This window comes from Hydra viridissima, unplaced genomic scaffold, assembly GCF_058129835.1.
Source record: "Hydra viridissima isolate aposymbiotic clone 2 unplaced genomic scaffold, HvirCarnegie_v1 scaffold_6, whole genome shotgun sequence".
Classification (NCBI taxonomy): domain Eukaryota; kingdom Metazoa; phylum Cnidaria; class Hydrozoa; order Anthoathecata; family Hydridae; genus Hydra; species Hydra viridissima.
In genome coordinates this window covers 15301641-15324496 of record NW_028324305.1, presented here as the reverse complement: position 1 = coordinate 15324496, position 22856 = coordinate 15301641, and the positions used below count along the sequence as shown (strand labels likewise).

General features: G+C 28.3%; 1 protein-coding gene and 1 pseudogene across 2 annotated transcripts; both read right to left on the bottom strand.

The window, feature by feature from the left end:
• Positions 1–2156: 2156 nt before the first annotated feature.
• LOC145189694 (low-density lipoprotein receptor-related protein 6-like) lies at positions 2157–12543 on the bottom strand. The gene is made up of 19 exons (XM_090090304.1): positions 12344–12543; positions 11689–11897; positions 10710–10897; positions 9854–10257; positions 9598–9723; positions 9213–9422; positions 8812–9007; positions 8301–8625; positions 7988–8171; positions 7466–7859; positions 6904–7301; positions 6057–6182; positions 5486–5876; positions 4710–4918; positions 4293–4520; positions 4067–4207; positions 3597–3686; positions 3388–3513; positions 2157–3257 (listed from the first exon to the last, which is right to left on the bottom strand). Exons 1-19 carry the CDS (start codon positions 12399–12401, stop codon positions 2173–2175), a joined length of 5088 nt encoding a protein of 1695 aa, XP_089946430.1. The 5' UTR covers positions 12402–12543; the 3' UTR covers positions 2157–2172.
• A 4325-nt stretch (positions 12544–16868) lies between these two features.
• On the bottom strand, positions 16869–20446 carry LOC149887206 (uncharacterized; annotated as a pseudogene). Its single transcript, XR_016453708.1, has 3 exons — positions 18516–20446; positions 18093–18416; positions 16869–17930 (listed from the first exon to the last, which is right to left on the bottom strand). The product of XR_016453708.1 is annotated as an uncharacterized LOC149887206 (transcript).
• Positions 20447–22856: the final 2410 nt, after the last annotated feature.

Here is a 22856-nt window from a genome sequence, read left to right as displayed (position 1 = left end):
GTGTTATATTGAACCTCAGTATCTAGATTTTAAACCTCGAACAACTGCGTATCCCAATATAAAAATCAAACTTTAGCCCAGTTTTTGTTTTTATTTTGAAAAGAGTGAGAAATTAACTGAAATCGTCCACAGATTCCTTGAGCCAAGACAGTCTTGTGATAGGGCATTTTGTACCATAAAAACAAGAATGAGGAAATATGAAAGAGTATGCTTGCCATGAAAATACGTAATTCAGAATGTCAGTAGAAAGCTTTCCGTTGTGTAAGCCGTTTAATGATCAATCACTCGAAACTTTTTATGAATCTTCTTTAAAAAAACCTTATCTTATAATGCTTAATTACAAAAAAGGCAAATAAAATGTTACCATATATAAGGCTTTCATTTATGAATGAAAAACAAGGTGTCATGAAATCTAGGGAAAATTCATTTTAAAAAATGCAGATTTTAGTGGTACAATTACAAATAAATGTGGGACAAAAGATGGATTGACTTAAAGCAATACGGAAGCTGAAGGATCAGAAGTATAATCAACAGAAGAAGAATTCTTGGTTTACTTTATATATTAGCAATATGCTAAATATTTACACACTTTTTCTATTAAACTTTTAAATATACAATATTTGTTTTTTTTTTTCAAATCATTTCTTACATTATAAAATATATCTAAAAAATATTATTTTTGAATACTCCAAAACTTAAATTTTATATTGAAAACCAGGAATTCCATTTTTTTAAAAAACTAGTTTTTTAGTAAGTAAAAAACTTTTAAGACCAGAATTATCATAAACAATACTAAATAAATGAACAAAGATTAAAAACTACACATTTAAAATTTGAAAACATTTTTTCTTATTTTGCCAAAACTCAGGTAAACGAAGTCAGCTCCTTGTTAAAATTTTTTCCTTGTTAAACGAAACAGTTTTGTGCAATGAAAGGCGAAAAAAAAATAAATCCAGTTTTAGAATAAAATATAACTTCGCTCTCACAAAACCAAAAAACTCTTTATTGATGGGGATTTCGTCAGGTTAGAATTATTATGTTCTATCTCTAATTTTAAACGTTGGGAGAAAATGAATTGTTAATTTTACTAAGTAATGATTACTTTTAAAATACATTTTATTTTTAAATCTAAATTTTTCTAAATAGTTTCTTTAAATATAAATCATTTATAGAATAAGTTATTTCTTAAAAAAGTAGCAATAAAATTTTAAGTAATTTTTACTTATAGAAAAAAATCAAAAACTTTCTTTCAACGTCTAAAATAGGAGATAAAACAAAATAATTCTAACCTGACGATTTGTCTTTTATTCGACAGCAAATTTCCTCAGCTTACTATAAAAACATAAAAAGTCATAAAACCCGTGAAGGATACTTTTTTTTTTTGCAACATTGAATATTTGTTTTGAAATGACTTTTTTAGTTAAAACAGAATAAGACGAAATTTGAAAATTTGCAATTGACAAATTCGATTCCTTTGTATGCTCAAAAACATCCAACGCCCAAACTTCTCCATAAAGAAACTTAAAATACCAAAACTGTATTTTTAACTTCTAAGGTCACAGACAGCAATTAAAATTCAACGTATGCAAATTTTACAAAAAAAAATGCGAAAATGCCAAAATAATACATCATTTTCTTCTTAAAGATGATGCTATATACGGTTATACAGCTAACGATTACAAAATGCTAAATGATTTTGAAAAATCAATCGAATTTCTTTCGATTGGTTTTCCAAAATAATTAAGAACCGCAACAAGAAGAAATTAAACAACAAAAATAATAACACTTTCTTTTTTCTTTTTATCTCGTCCATTTCTATTTACATGAGCAGACATATATATATATATATATATATATATCATACATTTATACTTATATATCGGAAATATTACGTTACAATATATATAAATACATATGGCAAGTAATATTAATATGAAAGAAAGCGACCTTAAAATACGCATGTATATAGACATTCATTATGTGATTCACTTACATATGAAAAATAAAAACAGTGTTTTATCAATTTTGCATTTTAAAACGATTTTTTTTTTTTAATCAATAGAAAAATTACAAGAAAAAGGACTATAAACAGTATTCACAATTCCTTAAAAATTATCAAAGCTTTTAATGCTTCATCTCAATTCCTAAAAATAAAATTTTGTCTGCCAGGTTTTAGGCAATATGCAACCTTTCATTATCTGTTTGCATGAGAAAATCTCTTTCACAAGGTAAGTCATCTTGAAAAACATTATCTGTTGAAAGAAAGTAGTTCGTATCGTGAGATGTAGACATAAGATATTCAGTTCCTGGGGAAGGAGGAGGGGCATAACTATGGTAACAGTCACTATCTGCAGTCATGCTCAAATTTGGTATTGATAGACTACTTTCATTTTGTAATGAACCAGAGTCACTTGCAAGAGAAGGCAAAGGTCCAACAGAAATCTCGTCTGCAATACGATGCATATTACTGCTTTTTATCCATTGGGGAGGCTCTCTTACATTTAAATACTTAGTCCTTGGATAATATACCTTTGAATTGCAGAAAACACTAGCTGACGAATCTCTGTTTAAACAAGAGCTTGCAACCGATGGTGTAACATCGTTGCTAACAAAAGAGGTTGATATTGAGGGGACAACCCTAGAACAGTTCTGCTCTGCAAAGAAATCTTTTTGTCTATATTTTGATGTACAATATGAACAGTTTCCATTACAGCCACATTGATTATTAACACAATTTGAAACATCAACATTTGAAGATGTCATTACAGACTCAATATCACTGGGCATATACAAAGGCGTAGCAGGTGGTGCTGGAATTTCTTTTTCATTGCAAAACCTGTAATTGTTTGACCTATAATTGTTTGAAGCACGTTGGCTCACACTTGACATGATTGTTGACACTGTAGAAGGAGTTGGAGGATTTATTGCTTTTGTACTATCAGAAACATTATCTGAAGAGCCCGAAATGTAACGATAAAAAGGTAACAAATTATTATTTGCTTTAGATTTTGTATCTGGTAGGACTATGAGTTGCTCGGTATAAATACCAAACTGATATATTTCTTGCTCTTTTTTTAGACGCTCTAATTTTCGATGACTCATTTTACAGCAGAAGTATAAACCAAAAACAAACATTAGGGTTGTTAAGATAGCACCAGAAATAATTCCAGCAAGATATTTTGAAAAACTGGCAGTAGGATAAACTTTAACTCTCGGAGGCTTCCACAGAGTTCCTTGCGTTGGCTTTGTGAAGGAATCTAAATAAAAAATAATGAAAAAAAAATTTGAAGAAAAAAAAAAAAAAGACAACAACTTGAATATAGTAGGATACTCAGCCTTCAAAAATATTTTCCGCTTTATAATATCTTTTAATAAACATCTATTTACTATTGAAATGGTCACACATTGCAGGTTCTTCATCATCACCTTGGATGCAATCTATTGTTCCATCACAAACTTTAATAGCACTAATGCATGTGCTACCCAGGCATCTAAACTCCCCACTAGAACATACTATAACAAAAAGAAAATATAAGAAGTGATAACAAAATAACAAGTTACAACAGATAAACAAGCAACAAATAACCATTACTTACAGCAATCATCTTCAAAGCAATCTATACATTGTACAATGTTTTTCACACATAAATTGTTACACAAAAATGGACAGTTGACCTCATCTTGAGCTAAAAATCAATTAGTAATTAATGGAAACAAACTGACTTTCAAATAAGAAAGTTTCTAATAATAAAAATAATCAATAACCATAAAAATTCAAGATTAAACTAGTAGATTACACAAATCAACTTTCACAATCACCACATCACTTTTTTTTTTTGACAATAACAAAATGTATTTATATAATTCAACAGAGATTTTTTGTAAACTATTTTTGTTCTGTAATAATGTATTTTTGTTGTTGTTGCTAAAAGAACAACTGGAAAAATGCTATTCTGTTTAGAAATAAACCAATGATGAGTTTAACTTATCTCTCTTAGAATTTTATTAGGGAAAAAATTTACAAAAAAAAACAAACAAAAAAAAAAAAAAAACAAATCAAACATACGTTTACAAATTTTTCTGTCGCTGCTATCTAGTGTAAAATTGAGAGGACACAAACATTTTGCATATTGCTCTCCACTTTTCATCATGACTGCAGAACAAATATGGCTACAACCACCGTTACTTTTCTTGCAAGGATTCTTTTCTAAAAAAATTTTTTACAAAATTGAAACCTTTTTTTTTTTTTTACATTCCAAATTTAAAAGTGTTTTTTGTATTTGAATCCTTACCTTCCCACCGGAAGATGTCTACAATAAGTAAATCATTGACTTTTTTATATTTTCTCTCAAGCACTTTAATTTCCTTGCTCACTTCTGTGTCTAATAAGGCTCTTTTCAATTTTGTCTCATGGTTAATTATGTCATGATCAAGCCAATAAAGATATGTATCAAAAACACTGATTGCAACTGGGGTGAATTTCTGGCTGTTAAACTTGATTTGCAAACGATGACTTTGTCCTAGGTTATTTATAGGTACAATTATAACCTCATTTGGATGCTCACACTCACCAAGGGGTTTACTCAATCATACTCACATTTCCTTTTCTAGCTCAGACTCAATAACAAAGAAAATAAAAACAGAAATGATTATGCTGAAAAAAGTAATAATTTATCAACAATTAAACCAATATATGAACAAATAATGACCTTGTATATCAACACTTTGTACTGTTGCTTTGGCTTTATCAAGCCAGTAAATACGATTCTTCTTATGGTCAACAGCAATATCGTAATACGATTTTTGATCAGAAATCAAACCTATTTTCTGAAGTTCCCATAAGTTTGAACCATCATAGCGAATTGATAAAAGTAAATAATGCCCAATATTTTTTTGTTCACTTATGAAAAACAGCAGCCTAAGAATAAATAAAAAATTGTAAAATGTATTAAATTGCTGGAACAATTAAACATGTATTACAGATTTATTTATGTGATGTAATGATTTTATGAAAAACAAGTTCTTACTTTATTATGATCATCACAGTTAGAAAGATTGCAAACAATAAATTAATTTTTACAACTTGTGATTAACTGAAGAGTGAAGATACTGCCAGAATACAAAGTATGTGAACTTTAAACTCAAGGAGATATGCATCATATTAAAATCCTTGGTTGTTGAAAACAACAACAAGAATACTCATGAAGAGTAGAAAAGGTTGTATACAAAGACATAAGTTTTATTTGTGTTCAAGGTCATGTACTTGAGAGGCTTTCTGACACGTGTAATATTTATTTAAGAAACATTTTGTCTGTTTATTTGCTTGTTCATATCTTTAAATTTGAGAAGATTTATTTTATAGAATGGGTTTAAATGAAAAGGTAAATGCTATTTCTTCTTATTTTCTACATTTTTATTATAGTAACGCAAATTAACGCCACTCTCTATAAAAATATTTTATAATATAACATATTAATATACTAACCCCTTCTCTGGTAGAATGGCCAGGTTCATTGGGTAAAATCCTTTCATATTAAATACTGTTCCATAATTTTGAGAGTTGTTAAGCATTACGTATGAAATTGTATGCTTAATCCCATCGATCCAATAGAGGCAATTTGTGAACAAATCAATAACAAAAGAGACAGGAAATGCATCTGCAGCTCGCAGATCAACCATTTTTTGATCTCCATTTTCAGAGAATAAGATCTGATGCTTTGATTCATCCAACCAATATAAAGTTTGTGTATTAATATTATATTCAAAAGAAGATATATATGTTGGAAAATTTAAATGAATTGGAACTTCTGTTAATTTAGAGAAGACAACTCGGTAAATTGTTGTTTCTTCACTGATCAGAATAAATGTTTGAGGACCTGAATAAAAAAGTTTCAGAACCTAAAAATATTAACTTTACTAAGTAATTATAGTTAAAGAAAAAATTTAATGACTGATCAAATACAAATCTATTGGAACATTTTAGAAGTTGAAAAGAAATTTCCAGAGATTACAAAAGAAATATAAATTGACAAAACAAAAAAATAAAAACAACTCACCTTTACAAGTGCCATCAACAGGGTTAAGTTTATAGTGAGTCTCACATTCACAATTTCTTTCTGATGCATTTACTGCAAAGCATAATTGTTCACACCCACCATTATTTAATTCACAGATATTCCCACCTAGATAAGAAAAACATAAATAAAGTACTACATACTTAAAACAATGATACTAAGATAATAAAATTACAGAGAGCAAATGTACTTTTAAAAAAAGCATAAGAATAAACTCTTCACATAATATTACTTGATTTTTATTTTTCTCATTTCAAAGGCATTTCTAAGATATTTTGTTGATAATCAAAAACTCAAATAACAAAAAAATCAATGAAAAAAAACAAAAAAAAAAAACAATCAGATAAATGTTTTAAAATGTTATTTACCCAAATTTTGCAAAAAATGTTTTTTAAAAAAATACTTTTTTAAGTATAAGTGACTTTATGAAAATAATTTTTACTATAATTTATATATAACATTTTACAATATAATTTAATGAAATATTATTACAAAATATTTTACAGTTTAGCATTGTTTTAAAACAATATTAAACTGTAAAATTTTTTCATTCTTTATATATTTCTCAAAATATTCGGATTTTAAATATTTTTATTCTAAATATTTTTACTTTAAATAACATGATTTTAAAAAAATATATTGTTGATAAACTGGTCTTTTTAATTAAAATGAAAATAGTGTTTTTTAACTAACAAAGAGGGTTATACAAGTTTTTAATGACAAGTCATTAGTGACAAATTTAAAAAATTTAAAAAGTAATTCTAATTAAAAAGAAAAAAAAAATCTTTAAAATTTTCAAAAATTGACTTTAAGAAAGAAAAATTGTTACCTGCTTGGATGTTAGTATGTAAAACAGCTAAGTTTTCGCATTTGCCATGAATAGCAAACTTCAATTTCCCTTCTCCATTCTCTTTCCTCACAGAAGATATTCTGCCTGATACTTCAGAATTTAATGATTCGCAAAAATATAATCTATCAAGATAAACCAACAGACCAACTGGTTCATCAAGACCATTAGCAACAACTGTTGTTGAAATATTATTGGGATTAATTCGTTGTATTTTATGACTATTTCCCCCAATCCAGTATATGTTGCTATCGTTAATATCAACAGCTAATCCCTTGACCTCTTCAGTAATATTTATGATAAACCGTTGCAGTGAGCCATCAAGATTTGATTCATATACAGCTGAATGATTAGTAGCCTCTTCTATCCAATATAACTTCCTGAAAAATTTTTTTTATTCTTAATCTTGGCCTGTTATTAACAATTTTATACAGACTTTTTGCAATTAAAGTAAAATTAAACAAATATTTCTGATGTAAGTCTTTTCCACTAAATTCTATAATTCATCAATAAAACCATATTCATTTTAAGGATATTAAAATACCTTGTTAGAGGGTTCAAAGCCAACAAGGTGGTGCGAACATGTCTATCAGTACTGATAATAGTTTTTCGAAAACGCCCATCTAATCTAGATACCTCAACTTTATTCTGTTGACTCCAATAAACATTAGCACTAATTTGATCTATTGCTAAACCGCCAACAAAATTATTAAATCCTGTTTGAGAAATAGTTATATCACTAGTGTGGTTAAGAGGAGCACGCTTGATTGCACATTGGCCTGAATTTTCAACCCAAATCATTGTACCACTTTTCAAATGCACTGCCATAAAAGTCAAATCTCTACCGCTTACTTTTAGAATACCTGTGCTATTAATTTGCTCCAAAGAAAGAGTACTGATTGATGTACTAGAAGAATATATGAGATGGGCTTCAAGAGCTAAAAACAAGTGAAAAAATTTAAGTATAAAATGGCTATATAATTTATTACCAACTAAAATTTGCAGATCTTGAGCATTCCTAAAATAATCTTTGAACTAAGCTTTTTTTTTTCCCCACTAAACTTACGTTTACAGCTTTTCTGATTTGGATTTAACTCATAACCATTTGGACACCCACACTTGACTTGGCCACTGGGCTTGAAAAAACAGAAATGAGAACATCCAGCATTACCATAACATGCATTTGTACCAGAGGCTTTAATACTTGCAGCTTTCACACCCATAATGTCAGGGATATCATTAACAACCAACTTTTTAAATAAACAAAGAGTTTATATTTACAAATAATAAAGAAAAAAAAACAAAAACAGACTGATTTAAAAAAATGTATATGATAAATTTTTAAAATATAAGCAAATTCAATTTAGGATTAAACATACAATTTTTTTTTCATTAGATATATCCATCTTGTATAATGATCTCTCAGTCCAATCAGTCCAATAAATAAAGTTATCTAAAACCGAGACACCAAACATGTGGGGTGTGCTTGACCTTAGATGACCTCTAGATTTACTGTTCAAATCATAGTACTCTATCATATCTGTACCTCCATCTACCCAATATATACGTCGTTTTTTAAAGTCAAGAGATATACCATTAGGCCAATGAAGATTTGAATCAACAAGTTGAACGCGGTTTTCTCCATCCAAATCTGAAGATTCAATCTTAGGGTTTTTAGAACTCCAATCAGTCCAGTAAAGTCGACTAAACAAGTAAACAAAAATTAAAGACAATTTAAATCAGAAACTTATTTGATTTTAAATCATACATCTCAATCAAAAATCTTCACAAAATCATCTCAATCAAAAATCTTCACAAAAAATCTTTTAACTGACATTTAGTAGAAATAAAAAAAATCATTTCATTTGAACAAAAAAAAAGGATTAATACCCATATTCTGGATCAACAGCAATTCCTCTTGGTGCATCGAGGCCACCATCAACAATAATGGCACTGGCTGAGCCATCTAAATTTTTCACATATATTTTATTATACTTGGAACACGTCCAGTATAAATTACGCGCAATCCAATCAACTGCTAAATGATCTGGCAAGGTAAACCCATCTTGTACTACAGTCTCAACAACTAAAAAAACAAAAATACGTGTTTCGTTTGCGATTCAAGTAAAACCTGTTTTTAAATTTTTTATCATTTCTTTATGTTATTTTATTCACAAATATTTATTACATTGTTGATGAACACAATAAGTGTCAATTACAAGAGTTAAAATAAGGTTTAATAGTTAAGTTATAATAAAAAAAACTGCAACTAAAATCTTATTATTGTTTACCTGATCCATTAAGGAATGCTCTTTTGATAACACCATATCTATTATCTAATGTATCAGTCCAATATGCCATCATTTCTACTGGGTCAAAATCTACTGCAGAAACTGTTCTTAAACCAGATATTGGAAGCTTTATGCTAATAAAATCTGTGGTGTCCAAGGAAACAATTTTCAAATCAGGACGTGTTGCTATCAAAACAAACTTCTCAATAGCTAATAACAAAATTTTATTACTATAGTTTACAATCACTTTGTATATTCAAGAATAAAAAAAATTATTATAAAGTAGTAAATTAAAATAATATAGAATATAAAAAGAAGGAGAAATAAAAGATCATCATTCAAATTATTTAAATTTATATTTAAAATTTGACGTGAATTTTTTTACCACTTGCACATGTCTGCCCATCATTTAAAAGCTTGTAACCTGTGGGACAACTGCAGGAATACCCTGAAGGCTTTAAAAGACAAAGGTGGCTACATCCACCATTTTTTCTATGACAACCAGAATTAACTAAGAAAAATAATATGAAACTACAAACAAACAAACAAAAAAAAACAAAAAACAAACAAAAAAGATCACATTAAAAAATTGTGTTTATCTTCTGAATGTAAAAGCTAATAACTAATAACTTAAAACATACAAAAAGGTTGCATTTTTTTCCCATATGCTTTGATGGATGAAACTTCTAACAATCCAGACACCTCTGTTCGACAAAGTGAAGTAGAACCATTGAATTTATTGCAAGATGAAATGGAGTTTTTTTTTAAATTAGAAAAATAAATTCGTGAACTGACTATTGCCATGTTTATGATATGATTGAAAGTACTATCTTCTGCTATAAAAATAATTTTCCGATCAGTGCCATCAATGCGCATTGATTCAAGTGTGAGCTTTAGACCATCAAACCAGTAAATTTGATCTTCATCAGCAATTATTATATTTGGGACTAAAATGTTTTTGCTTACAAACACTTGAGGATCAGTTCCATCCATATTCATTTTCTCTATACGTGCATTATCTCCCCAATCAGTCAAAAATAAAATGCTAGAAAGAACAACAAGTTATTTAGATTATTGTCTTTATGTCTTTCTGAATTCAAATAACTTCTTATTTAAAAAAGTTTATAGAAAAAAAGTTTGTAGATTAAAAAAAACTTCTCTTAATAGTTTTTTTTTTTTAATAAAATTTTGAAGAATTTCTTAATAAAATTGGTAATACAAAAGAGCAAAACAAAAGTAAACAACTGTAAATTATGATTTTTATATAAAAAGTAGCATTAAGTTTTAATATAAAGGTAGAGATTTACTATTACAGAAACAAACAATTTCCAAGTATAGGAAAAGTTCAAAACATTCTTCAGTTTCCAGAAAAAAAAAGATTGCTTTAAGTTTTTCATACTTGTTTTCTCCTTCTCTGGCCTGTTTTGGAACCCTAACTAGTTTTAAATAATATGCTCTATATATGCTACTGCATTAATTAGCACAAGCTATTTTTACCCTTTGCTTGGAAACACTGTCAGTCCTTTTGGGTTGTTAGACATTCTATAAAATAGAACAGATCTTTCTAAACCATCAAAGGAACAAACTTCTAGCCTATTTGTGAGTTGATCAGTGAAATAAAGCTTTTTTGTAATCCAATCAACTGCTAGATGCTTAATGTCTGCTTGCTCGTTATCCAACACAACCTTCATGAAATAAATTAAGATTTAAAATAAGTAAATAACAATAATAATAATAATAACAATAATTATAATAATAACTATGATAGTAATAATAGTAATAGTAATAATAATGATAATAAAATAGTAACAACAACAACAACAACAACAACAACAACAACAACAACAACAACAATAATGATGATAATAACTCAAAAAAAAACAACATTAAAATACTAACTTTTATAACAAACAGACAAGCAGCAAACATCTTTTTAAGTATTAAGATTTCCAATTAAAAAAAAAACCTAACTAAGATGATAAAACCTGACTAAGATGGTAAAGAATAATAAAAGTAAAAAGCAAGATATAATAAAAAACTTATTTATCTATTTTTTTTTTTCTTTTAAATATTTTACAATATGATAAATTTTTCTATGAACAGCACTTCAAATTTTGATATTACTTATTTTAAACTGGCAAGAAGGTTATACTTCCAACTAATATATATATATATATATATATATATATATATATATATATATATATATATATATATATATATATATATATATATATATATATATATATATATATATATATATATAATTACTTAATTTAAACTTTCTGTACAAACCATACAAAACTTTCTGTACAAACCATACAAAACTTTCTTATATAAACTGAAGACCTAAAAATACAAATCATAAAATTTATACTTTGAATATATTTACTACTAATAATTTAACTCAAAGATGTAGAACATAACTGAAGTCTAATTTTAAAACATTTTTTTTATCAGGGTTAGTTAAAAATACCTTATCATCTTTTGTTATAATGTTCAAGGAATGTATTTTTCGAGACTCTGAAACGTAGAATAAAGTTTGAGTTTCATAATCAAAATCTATTTCGACAACATCATGTAAATTTTCTGCCAAGGTTATATTTTTTTGTAGAGTGACTTGATAGAGGAGAATTTCATGATTTGTAGCATATAGAACTTCATCACTATCTTGAGCAAATGAAGCTAAAAAGTTTTCAGTTTTATAATAAAATAAAATCAGTTATTAAAAAAACTTAATACTGTAAAAGTAAATACAACTTTATTATGTATTGGTTATTATATATTAGTTATTATGTATGTGGTAAACAGCTGTTGAACACCCTAAAACAAGTGGAATATTAAGCTATTATATTTTTATTAAATGTAAGAGGAAATGGTTAATATTATTATATTTTTTTATTAAAAATTCCCTGGTTAATATTATTATATTTTTTTTATTAAAAATTCCCTTTTTTTGTGTGCATGCTATACATCCTTGTGTACAGATTGGCTATAATATGTGACAAAAACTGTAGTCATGAAAGTTATTTTCAAAGCATTACTTTATTTTCAAAAATAGTTTATCAAAAAGTAAATTACATTCGCAAGTAACTTTGCCGATAGGATGTGTAATTATTTTAACAACTTACCAAAAAAGTACTTAAAATGCATTAGGAATAGCAATAAACGGTTAAATGAAAACCTCATGCTTTGTATTTAATACTATCCATTGCTAAATCTCTAAGTACAAATTACATAAATAAATAATTGTGTGTCAATGAGATATACACTTGGATCACACACCATTCGCCTCCATTTTAGTTCTGGTTTTTCTCCGATTATTTGAAATAACTTTTAAAAAATAACCGGGGGTTATTGCTTCACATGGAAATTAATTTTAAAAGTTAAACAACTTTTCATTTAAATATTCATTAACTTTAAATAATATGATAACGTAACTCTCTATTTCAATTTTTTTATCAAAGTTTAAAAATGTAAATATTTGGTAAAATCATATATTTTAACGCTATTTTAAGGTTTGGTTGGTTCTTCGTTCTTAAGGTTGTTGCGATCGAAATTTGCGAATAAAAACACCTTAGGCTCATTAAATCTAAGCTCTAAGATTATTCGAGTCCGTTTTAAAAAGTTAAATTTTTTATTAACAATTGGCGTTAATAAAAACGAAGACCTTTTTTTTTTTTTTTTTTTGAGCACAGAGGTCACCATAGTAAAATGATAACATTAGCAATACAAAGAATCTGAAGCAACTTAGTTTTCATATCTATTTGGCTTTGATATAGTAATATCTTTTTAAATTTATAAAAACGTTAAAGGATTAGCGTATATTGAAAGAAGGAAAGATTTTGTTAACTTTCCTATTTCTTTCCATATATTTTATGCTCACAGTTTAAGTTCTGTGTTATCGTTCTTGTAAACGATATGTAATGGGCAGTCTCATAAACTTCCAGCGCGTTTAAATATTTAACTAAAAATTCAAGTTTAAATTCTTAATTTTCAAGGTAAATACTGCGTTCCTTTTAACATTATAACAAAGGATGATAAGGTAATTTTACTTAAAGTTCAAATTGAGTAATTATATTTACTTATTTAGTTAAAAATGTAACCTCCTTGCCTGCTTTAAAAAATTATTATCGAAGCTATTATTGATGACCTTGTGAAAAGCTCTCTCTGCTATATATATATATGTATGTGTGTGTATACATAAATATATATATATATATATATATATATATATATATATATATATATATATATATATATATATATATATATATATATATATATATATATATATATTTATATATATACATATATGTATATTTATTTATATATATATATATATTGTTTTTAGAGAGTGAGAGGAGAGAGAGAGAGAGCTATCTACAAACTTTACACTGGAATCTTATTACTGAATACAAAAAATAGTTCAAACTTGATTTATTTCAAAAGACTGATATATAATTTCGTACTTTATTCGTTAGTAACGGAAAATAAAAACGCCAATGTTTTCCTTAAATCCCTAGTATAGGCGTTAACTAAAGGGTTATAATACATCGTCCCCCTTAATGTAAAACTAACCTAATCTAAACTAATGTAAAACAGCTAAATATTCGATGTTATTATTAGGTTTAAACAACTCTAATGCAATAGCACAAAGTCTTGTAAATATCATTTAGATCTATTCTGATGGTATGAGCCCTTCATTTTACCAGGGGAAGGTTTTAAGCAAAAGTTTGGTTCCAAAATTTTGATCCTGCGGGGTACCTTATTTCGTGAAGGCTCACCTTGGTTACTACAGTAAGTACCACAAGGAGGCAAAATTTTGAAAAACTCCTTTTACAACTGTTCATCATGATGGTTTTGTTTTCAACTTTTTAAAACTGTTTTCAACAATGGGTTTATTTTCAACGTTCAATTTTTTTTAACTTAATATCCCGGGCAACGCCGGGTAGTTCAGCTAGTATAATATATAAGTTAAATCTTCTAAAACTATATGAAGCGTCTTGAGCTAGACTAGCTCCAAGGGGCGACCTCTTGAAAGTAATTCTGGAAATTCAACTGAAGCTGTAATTAGATGATTGTATCTATAAGTAAATATTTTTATACTAATAAATACTAATTCCATATTAATAGTGCACTTTTGTAGGTGCTTAAAACGTAATTGGGAAATTTTTAGGGTAAAGGCCACTCTGGCTCTATACGCCTCTCATTTGATGCGTTTATAGACTGTTTCTCCTTTCATCATTGGATCTGATTTTTATCTAATAGGTTTCGTTATCATATTCATCATTTTAATAAAGTTTTCAGCTCTTTTCTAGTCCTTTTTTAAATATTCCGAACCTGTGCAGATAATTGTTATGAAACTATGGAAGAACTTGCAGAGTTTGATGAAAAATAAGGGGAAAATATCTGATCTTCGCAAACTCTATAAAATGATTAAATTCTTTTTTCGACATGAGAAATATAAATGTTTTCCAAATAGACGCAATGTGATAATGACATAGTTGCAAAACTCATGACTATGTATGCATTCTTGGGTCATTTCTACACTCTTGCAGGGATAAACGCTTATTGAGGAGCAGATGCACGCATAAACAACCTCCAGTTTGTTAATAATTTTAGAACCCTTTTACTAACGTCTTGACCATCAAAAATAGAAATTCTGGCCATAAATAACTACTTTAGATTTTTCGCTTTTAAAGTGGAAACAAAATAATACTAAGAACACATTTACACTTTGTTCACTTGAAAACAAAACAAATCAGCAAAATCATGTGGAAAGCATGATTGCATCAAACCAATTTTTGGAGCAATTAATAGAATTTTAAAGCATCTACTAATAGAGTGAATTCAACGTGATATCGGGACTAAAGTCTGTAAAGAACTACCTTTTTCTGTCCCCCTAACGTTGTCCATTAAACATAAAATGTTAAAGCTTCACATGTTCTACAGAGACTATTATGGGAAGTGTAAAGATTGAAAATATTTGAACTCTCGCAGCTCTGGCTGTTATCGGGTTAGCCTAACAATACTGACAACCCATACTAATCTCTTTAAATGATAATTTTGGCAAATTTTGAGAAGTTTAGATGATTATTCCACTTCATCAAGCTCCATTATCATCCAATGAAACTCGTTTGATTTCAATTCTTTTTTTTGTTTGTTGTAATCTTTAAGGTACTGGAGTACACTTCTAAAGTTGTGCACAGAGCAGCAGACAATGAAATTTTATAAGAAATTTTGTGAGAAGTTCTTGTGACCTGCAAAAGCAAAACTGTTTGATGCTATTACTTTTGTTAAACCAGCTCGATCTTTATTTTATTTAAAACATTAATAATAAAAAATAATAACAGCAGTTTTTCTTTGTTTATATGCCTGTCTGTCCAACCACTTTTAGATAAAGAGAAAATATTAGTTTTATAAGAGAATTGTACTGAAAGAAAAGGAAAGAGAAAAAGAAAGTGCAAGGTTTTTAAATGAAAATAAGAAACTGTTTCATGCAGACTATTAACATTTTGAGAAAAACAAACGTTTACATTCTGATGTACAAACTCAAGATTTAGAATTTTTGATTAACCAACGGGGATTGAGAAATTTGATTTTGGAAAAAGAGACACAAGGTTTGAAAACAGGTTATCAAGATCATGCAAAAAAGAAGTAGAATGGATGAACGTTTGAAGAACTGGATTCAGGATGAAATGATCAATACAAATGACAACGAAGAAAATAAAGATGAGAATGATAAGGATTAGCAGTAAAGAACAAAGAAACCTAGAAAATTTGAAACTTGAGTTCTCTAAGAACTTCATGGATGGCCCTAATTTTACAGCTACACTAAACTGAACTGGGAAACCAAGAAGAAAAGCAGTAGCTTTGGTTTCTACAATCTTAAAGAAAGGCAATGTAAATGCTGATAAAACTGATCTTAATAACTTTTTCTCATTCAAGTGTGAAGAAAAGTAGGAATTAAATTTAATAATCTGTTCTCTTTTAATTGATCCCCACTAAATTATACAAAGTATCTATGTCATTATAAGAGCATTATAGAAAAATGTAAAAACAATCACAACGTTTATCAATTTTATAAATTGTTTGAAATCGGTATTTACAGACCGAATTTCTATTACCGATGGTCTAAACCAGGGATGGCCAAAATGTGGCTCGCGAGCCGCATGCGGCTCTTGGAATTTCATTTCGACTCTTTTTGTATCAACTTTACTTAATCGCAAAACTTATTTTTTTGAAATGGACAAAGTCACTGATAGTCCGGTAGAATTTAGTCTTAACCTAGAAAAAATTAGTATAAAGACATGTTATATATTGTTGGAAAGCTTATTTTTTCCTCTTTTAAATGAGTAATTGGTAATTTTTTTTATTTTGGGGAAAAAAAGTTGTGACGTCATAAAGATTAGCAGAAAAGCACCAAAATTGACGTTTTTTTACTAAAAGAATTTATAATTCAAGCAAGTAAATGTAATATATTTTTATATTTATTACTCCTAAGTATTAGTAGTTGGTTTAATGAACTGAAAGCGAAATAATAATAACTAAAAGTACGGTATAAAGGCAGAGGGGGACGCTACTTTAGCCAATTTTTTGAAAATTTGACTTAAAGATGTGTTTACAAAACAAATATATTCAAAATATATAAAATACTGTTAAACGTAATTATTCTGTAATGTTACCAAGAGCATCTTAAAAAATATTTACAAAGAAGTTTATCTTTATGCATTAAGTTTATCTTACTTATTCTGATTAAATTAAAATTTATGTAAAAACATCTGAGAAGTGACGGTCATGGGCTGGTTCATTTTCTTCGTCAACTTTTTCAATATTTGTACAGTTAATCCCGTGACAGGTAGCACACGATGAAGTGCAGTGAAGTCCCATCTTTCTGCAGGAACATCGACTCGAACAGGAGTTTTTACACCCACATCGAACAACCTTTAGGATATCCTCTGGACCTGCATTTTCATCTGTCGCTATTGGTGAGTACATAAAGCCATTTAATTTCCATCCCCAATTAAGTGGGTCAAGATCAATTTCACTTAGACATCTCCAAATACGCACTTGATGATATACTCTCAATCCATGGTAGTAAGCAGCTCTAGGAGATGGTGGAAGAACAGAAGGGTCTGTGTTAGCTCGATCTGAGTTTATCATTTCCTCGTACTTTTGCTTTCGTATTTGTTGTAGATTTGATGTTGAGGAATGTAGCAGCTGAAAGAAACAAATTGATGCATTTCCAATCTCATCAGGCGATTTATCATCATGGTAAAAAATATTTGCTGCATTGCACAAGTCTTTGGCTTCAAGCTTTCTAAAAATTGAAGTCTTTCCAAAATTGTGAATTGCTGATGTTGTATCACAACCTGTAAATGCGTGCGCAAAAAGAATATTGTTAATGACATGTTCTGCTGTACTGCCAATAATCTGATCAATGTCATAACATTCATGCTGGCAATCAACTCTTTTTGTCATACTTGTTAAATATATTTTGTGTAAAGATTCAACTGATTTACAGTGGTGTAATAAGAGGCAAAGAATATCGCTGTCATCAGCAAATATTGTGACGGGCTCTGTTTTGGAAAAGTTAAGTGCAATTTTAACATTATTAACTTGACGACTCATGTAGGCAGCCCAACTTGGGCATTGTAATTCAAAGATATGCGACATGTTCCAAAGTATATCAACAAGGTTTGGCTTTAAAGTAACCTTAAATAAAAGAAAGTTAAAAGTTATTGATTGTCTCATATCATCAAAAATCTCAAAATAAATTGTATCTATAGAAGTTTTTATTATATTTTAAACTGTACATGAAATTTAAACACTAATTTTTTGAAACGCTATCCCTCTTAACCCCAGTCAAGTAAATACCTTTGTAAATTCTTGAAATTTTATTTGAGATAAAACCGGAACGTCAGAGCTGTAAAACTGAGAAATTGTAATCTGGTTGTCAAAGTTTATGTTGGACCAATAATCTTTTTTATCCCTAGGCAATCTTTTCTTATTTGAGTTCTCAATAAAATTTTCATTTGCAATTGATATGGAACCTAATCCGTGATGTGTATTTTTACCATCAATTGTTGCTAAATCATGATCTGTGTTATCCCCAACAAACTGAATAGATGTTGTACCTTCAGGGCAAAGTATATCGTTAATTTTATCGTGTTTCACTATGTTCTGCTTGTAACGAATGACCTGTTAAATAAATTTAGTTTTTCTTGTATTCTATATTGTTATGTGTAAAAATTTTTTTAAAAAACAAATACAAATAAAAGTATCACTTAGTAAACAAACCTCGTCGTAACTTGATGCAAAACCCAGTTTAGCAAGTAGAACATTTAGCCACTTGGAAGAAAGTACATTATCAACGGTAACGGCTACACCTAACTGCATTGGCATTATTGATTGTGGCCTCACTGCAGAAAACAATGCTTGTGAAATTGACGTTTGTTTTAATGGCACAGGAATTAGTTCTCTGATAAACACCTTCAGCAATAAGGGTATGCAGGTGTTTTCATTGTTAGCTACATCTTCTATTAAAGGATACGTTTTTACATTATGGTCAAAATTCTTTATACAATCACTCAATAATTTTGCTGCTGCAGTTAAAACTCTGATTTTTTCGTCCTCTGCAATTGTGTTTTTTTCTGGTGTACCAGTTTTCGCATAATATATGTCTAAATCTGTCCAGTATAATTACATTACTTTTACCTTGTCGCGAGACTAATTGCATAGAATCTCCGTATTTTTCTTTTAATTTATTTTGCGTCATTTTAAGGGAATATATTTCTTCTCCTAATGTTTGCATCATCTCGTAAAACTCAGAGACTGTGTATAGATCAATATCTTCCTCAAGTTTTATGGATGCTGCATTAAAGACAGTAAGCTTTTCTGTTGATGTTGGTCTTCCACAGCTTGATGTAGTAATAGGTTTTTCAAATTTTGCACGACAATAGATGTGATATCGTGCTTCAACAGCTACAAGATCATTTATATTCAAAAGTCTAGCTTCAACTGTTTTAGATAAAAAATCGTTACGTTCGTTGCATAATTCTAGAGTTGCATGATAAATTTTTGATGATTTTGTTCTTACTTCTATGAAATTATTTCTCTCAGGATGGCGACTGTCAAGTGTGCACATATTTCCACAATAAAAACATTGCTCTTTAAAATTAAAAAAAATCTGTTCTGATCGAGTTGAACGTTTTCTTTCAATAGGAGTTTCCATCGATGCTTGTGATCGTTTAATTGATTTTGATTGGTTTCTTAATTTAGTTCGACACGATGAGTGAATAAAAACCTTTTCTCCTGTCTCTTGTTTTTTATTCAGTTCATTTACCAATACATTTAAATCCAATTTTAAAGCACATTCAATTAATTTTCCAAGAGCTCCTTGGTTATCAACATTCCTTCCAAATCTTGCCCCCACTTGGCTCAACGAATCTCCTTCTAATTTCATTTTACCACACAATGCACATACAGAGGATTCATTTTTTAAGTCCATAATTTTTCAGTTTCAGAACTAGTTTTATTATCACTTACAAGATCAGATAATTTATATTAAAATCTGAAAATAGCAAATCATTACATAATTATAAACACTAAGATAAATAATTTATTAAAAAGTTTTTGATAAATATTGCCAAAAAAATTCGATTACATTTCGAATACAAAAAGAATATTACATTCTAATAACTTTAAAATTCGAAATGTAGAACAAGGAATTTTTATTCCCTCTACCCATTTTTACTTACAGAAACAAAGTTTAACAAAAATATTTGACAAAAACAAACAAAAAATCAAAAATATTCCTCTTGCAAAATTCAAAAAAGGTCCTTTGGGGGGCTGTGGCCCCCGCGGCTCCGAAAGCCATGTTTCTAGTAACAAAAAATATATATATATACTCAACACTTTTATATTATTTAAATATAAGTGTTATTATAGTTACAACGCAACTTATTGTACAGCATACTTAAAATTTATCAGCAACGTTTAAAATTTCGTATTTTACTCCTAATCTTTGTGACGTCATAACTTTTTTTCCCCAAAATAAAAAAAAATACCAATTACCCATTTTAAAGAGGAAATAATAAGCTTTCCAAATATATATAACATGTCTTTATAATAATTTTTTCTAGGTTGACCCCACTGATCTCTATAATAACTGGATAGCGCATCTCTAATATCAAAATTCACGCCAAAATCGCCATATTGGAAAGCCCCAGAACAATGAAATCTGATATGTGCGATAAAGCGATAAAGCGATAAGCCGAAAAACAGAACTTAAAGCTTACGGGATTAAAATTTTTGGGGCTTTCCAATATGGCGATTTTGGCGTCAAAAAATAAGAAGTTTTGCTCGGAGTTGCGCTATCCAGTTATTATAGAGATCAGTGGTTGACCCCTTTTTTGGTGAAATTCTACCGGACTATGATCTCAAAATATAACTGGATAGCGTATACCAAAAAATTTTTTGAAGCCAGTTTTGGCCTCCCAAGATGGCGGCGGAATTAAGGAATGGTGATATGAAAATTAAAAAACTGATGATAATCAAGTTTTATATCTTAAGCTCAAATATTGATAAATATGTAATCTTCTAATAAAAATCTAGTTTTTTTGTTTAACATAAGATTTTTTTCATAAAAATAACGGAATATTACATATTTACATAAATTTCAAATATAAATATTTTTTTATTTAACAAAACATATTCTTACAATAAGTTGCTCTATATTAACTTTCTGTTTTTCGTTTTTTAGAATAAATATAATAAAATAAAAATTCTCAATAAAACTAAGTACAAATTTTAATTTTAATTTGCTTAAATTAATTTGGTTTAATAAAAGTAAAGAAAAAGTATCAGTTTGCTTATGCAGAAATCTCAAGTTTCAAATAGTTAGCATTTGTTATATAATTTATGTACCTTTTAGTTCTTAACTACCCAATGCTGTGTGCTAGAAGGTTAATAACACAACAGCATGGTAGGCAGCTGATTTTATTTTTAAGATAAAATGTTTTTTAGGCATTAGTTCATCAGATAGGCACTAAAAAAATTATAAATGCTGCATGAACTATTAGCTGAGCTCTGTGATTACACACAACTCAGAGGTTCCTTCTAGAGTTATTATATACATATATATATATATATATATATATATATATATATATATATATATATATATATATATATATATATATATATATATATATATATATATATATATATATATATATATATATATATATATATACAGTGCTCGAAGTGAGGCGGGATGGGGCGGGATGCCATCCCGTTACCTTTTTAAATTTTGAAGACCATCCCACCTCTTTTTTTTATGCATATTTTGGGGTGGGATGCCATCCCGGTACATAATAAATTAATGGAAATTTTATTTTATTTTCCTCCTATAAATAAACTTGTAAAAACAATTTTAAAGAATTTAAATGAACTAAAGTCTCAGCTGTTATTTAAAAATTTGCGGTAGAAATTTCAAAAACTAAATCGATAATTATAAAACATTGTGTCTTTTCTTTTGTATTTTAAATAAAAAGTTACCAAGCAACAAAAAGCGACATTGGTTTTTTTTTTTCGATAAAGTATCATTAGAGTTTTTTTTGGTGAAATAAAATATAGTACACAGTAGATTTACTCAACATTAAATGTTATGATTTAAAAAAAATTTACTTATTTTAAATATGGGTAAATGGCTAGCAAGCGGAAGGAAAAGAAAGTTAAGCAGTGATAGTTCTAAAAGTAATTTGGAAAATGACACTGAAATAAATAAAGAAGTGACAGATTTTTCGAGTATTGAAACTTGCCAATCCTTTCCTCAATGTGATGGTATTTTTTTTCAATTATTTAAAAATTGGTAAATACAAAAAAATAAGACTTGTTTAAAAATAAAATGTTTAAATATATCATTGTTTTTTGATTGCTTAATGACGTTTGATGTGAAACTCAACTCAATATTTTACGGTGACAGTCTCTTAAGAATATAACGGACCTCAAGTTGTTTTTTTAATATAGGTTTTTTACTATAGGGATACTCTAGGGATTTATAATTCCTTTATTTAATCTACACAAAATACGAAATCTATAATTTTAGGATAGGTGGGATGGTGATTAGAAAGTATTAAAAACCATCCCGCTACCTTTTTTTTCCCACTTCGAGCACTGTATATATATATATATATATGTATATATATATCATATCATATCATAAAAATATTTTTGATTGGTTTTTGAATAGGATAAGTTTTGTTAACTGCTTCCTAAGCTTTTTTCCAGTTATTTTGGCAGTTTGTTTTTTACCTAGGTGATAAAGATATATTTTTGCATAGTTTTTTGAAATAAGTTTAATCAGTGCAAATAAATGGTATCAGTTATAGCTGAGTCAAACATATGAGAAGTTTGTTCATTAAATATTTTTGAGCAATCAACTGATTTCAAAACAGCACTAGAAATGCCATTTTGAATTCCTATTTCATATGGAAGGTGGCCATTTATTGAGGCAAGCAACCTTTGGAAACATCTTTCAGTTTCTTTGCATATGATAGCAACACTTTTAGTTGGTTTAATTAAACCTCCTCTGTCTTTGAATTTTAAAAAACTGGTTTGTTTGAGATGATAAGAAAG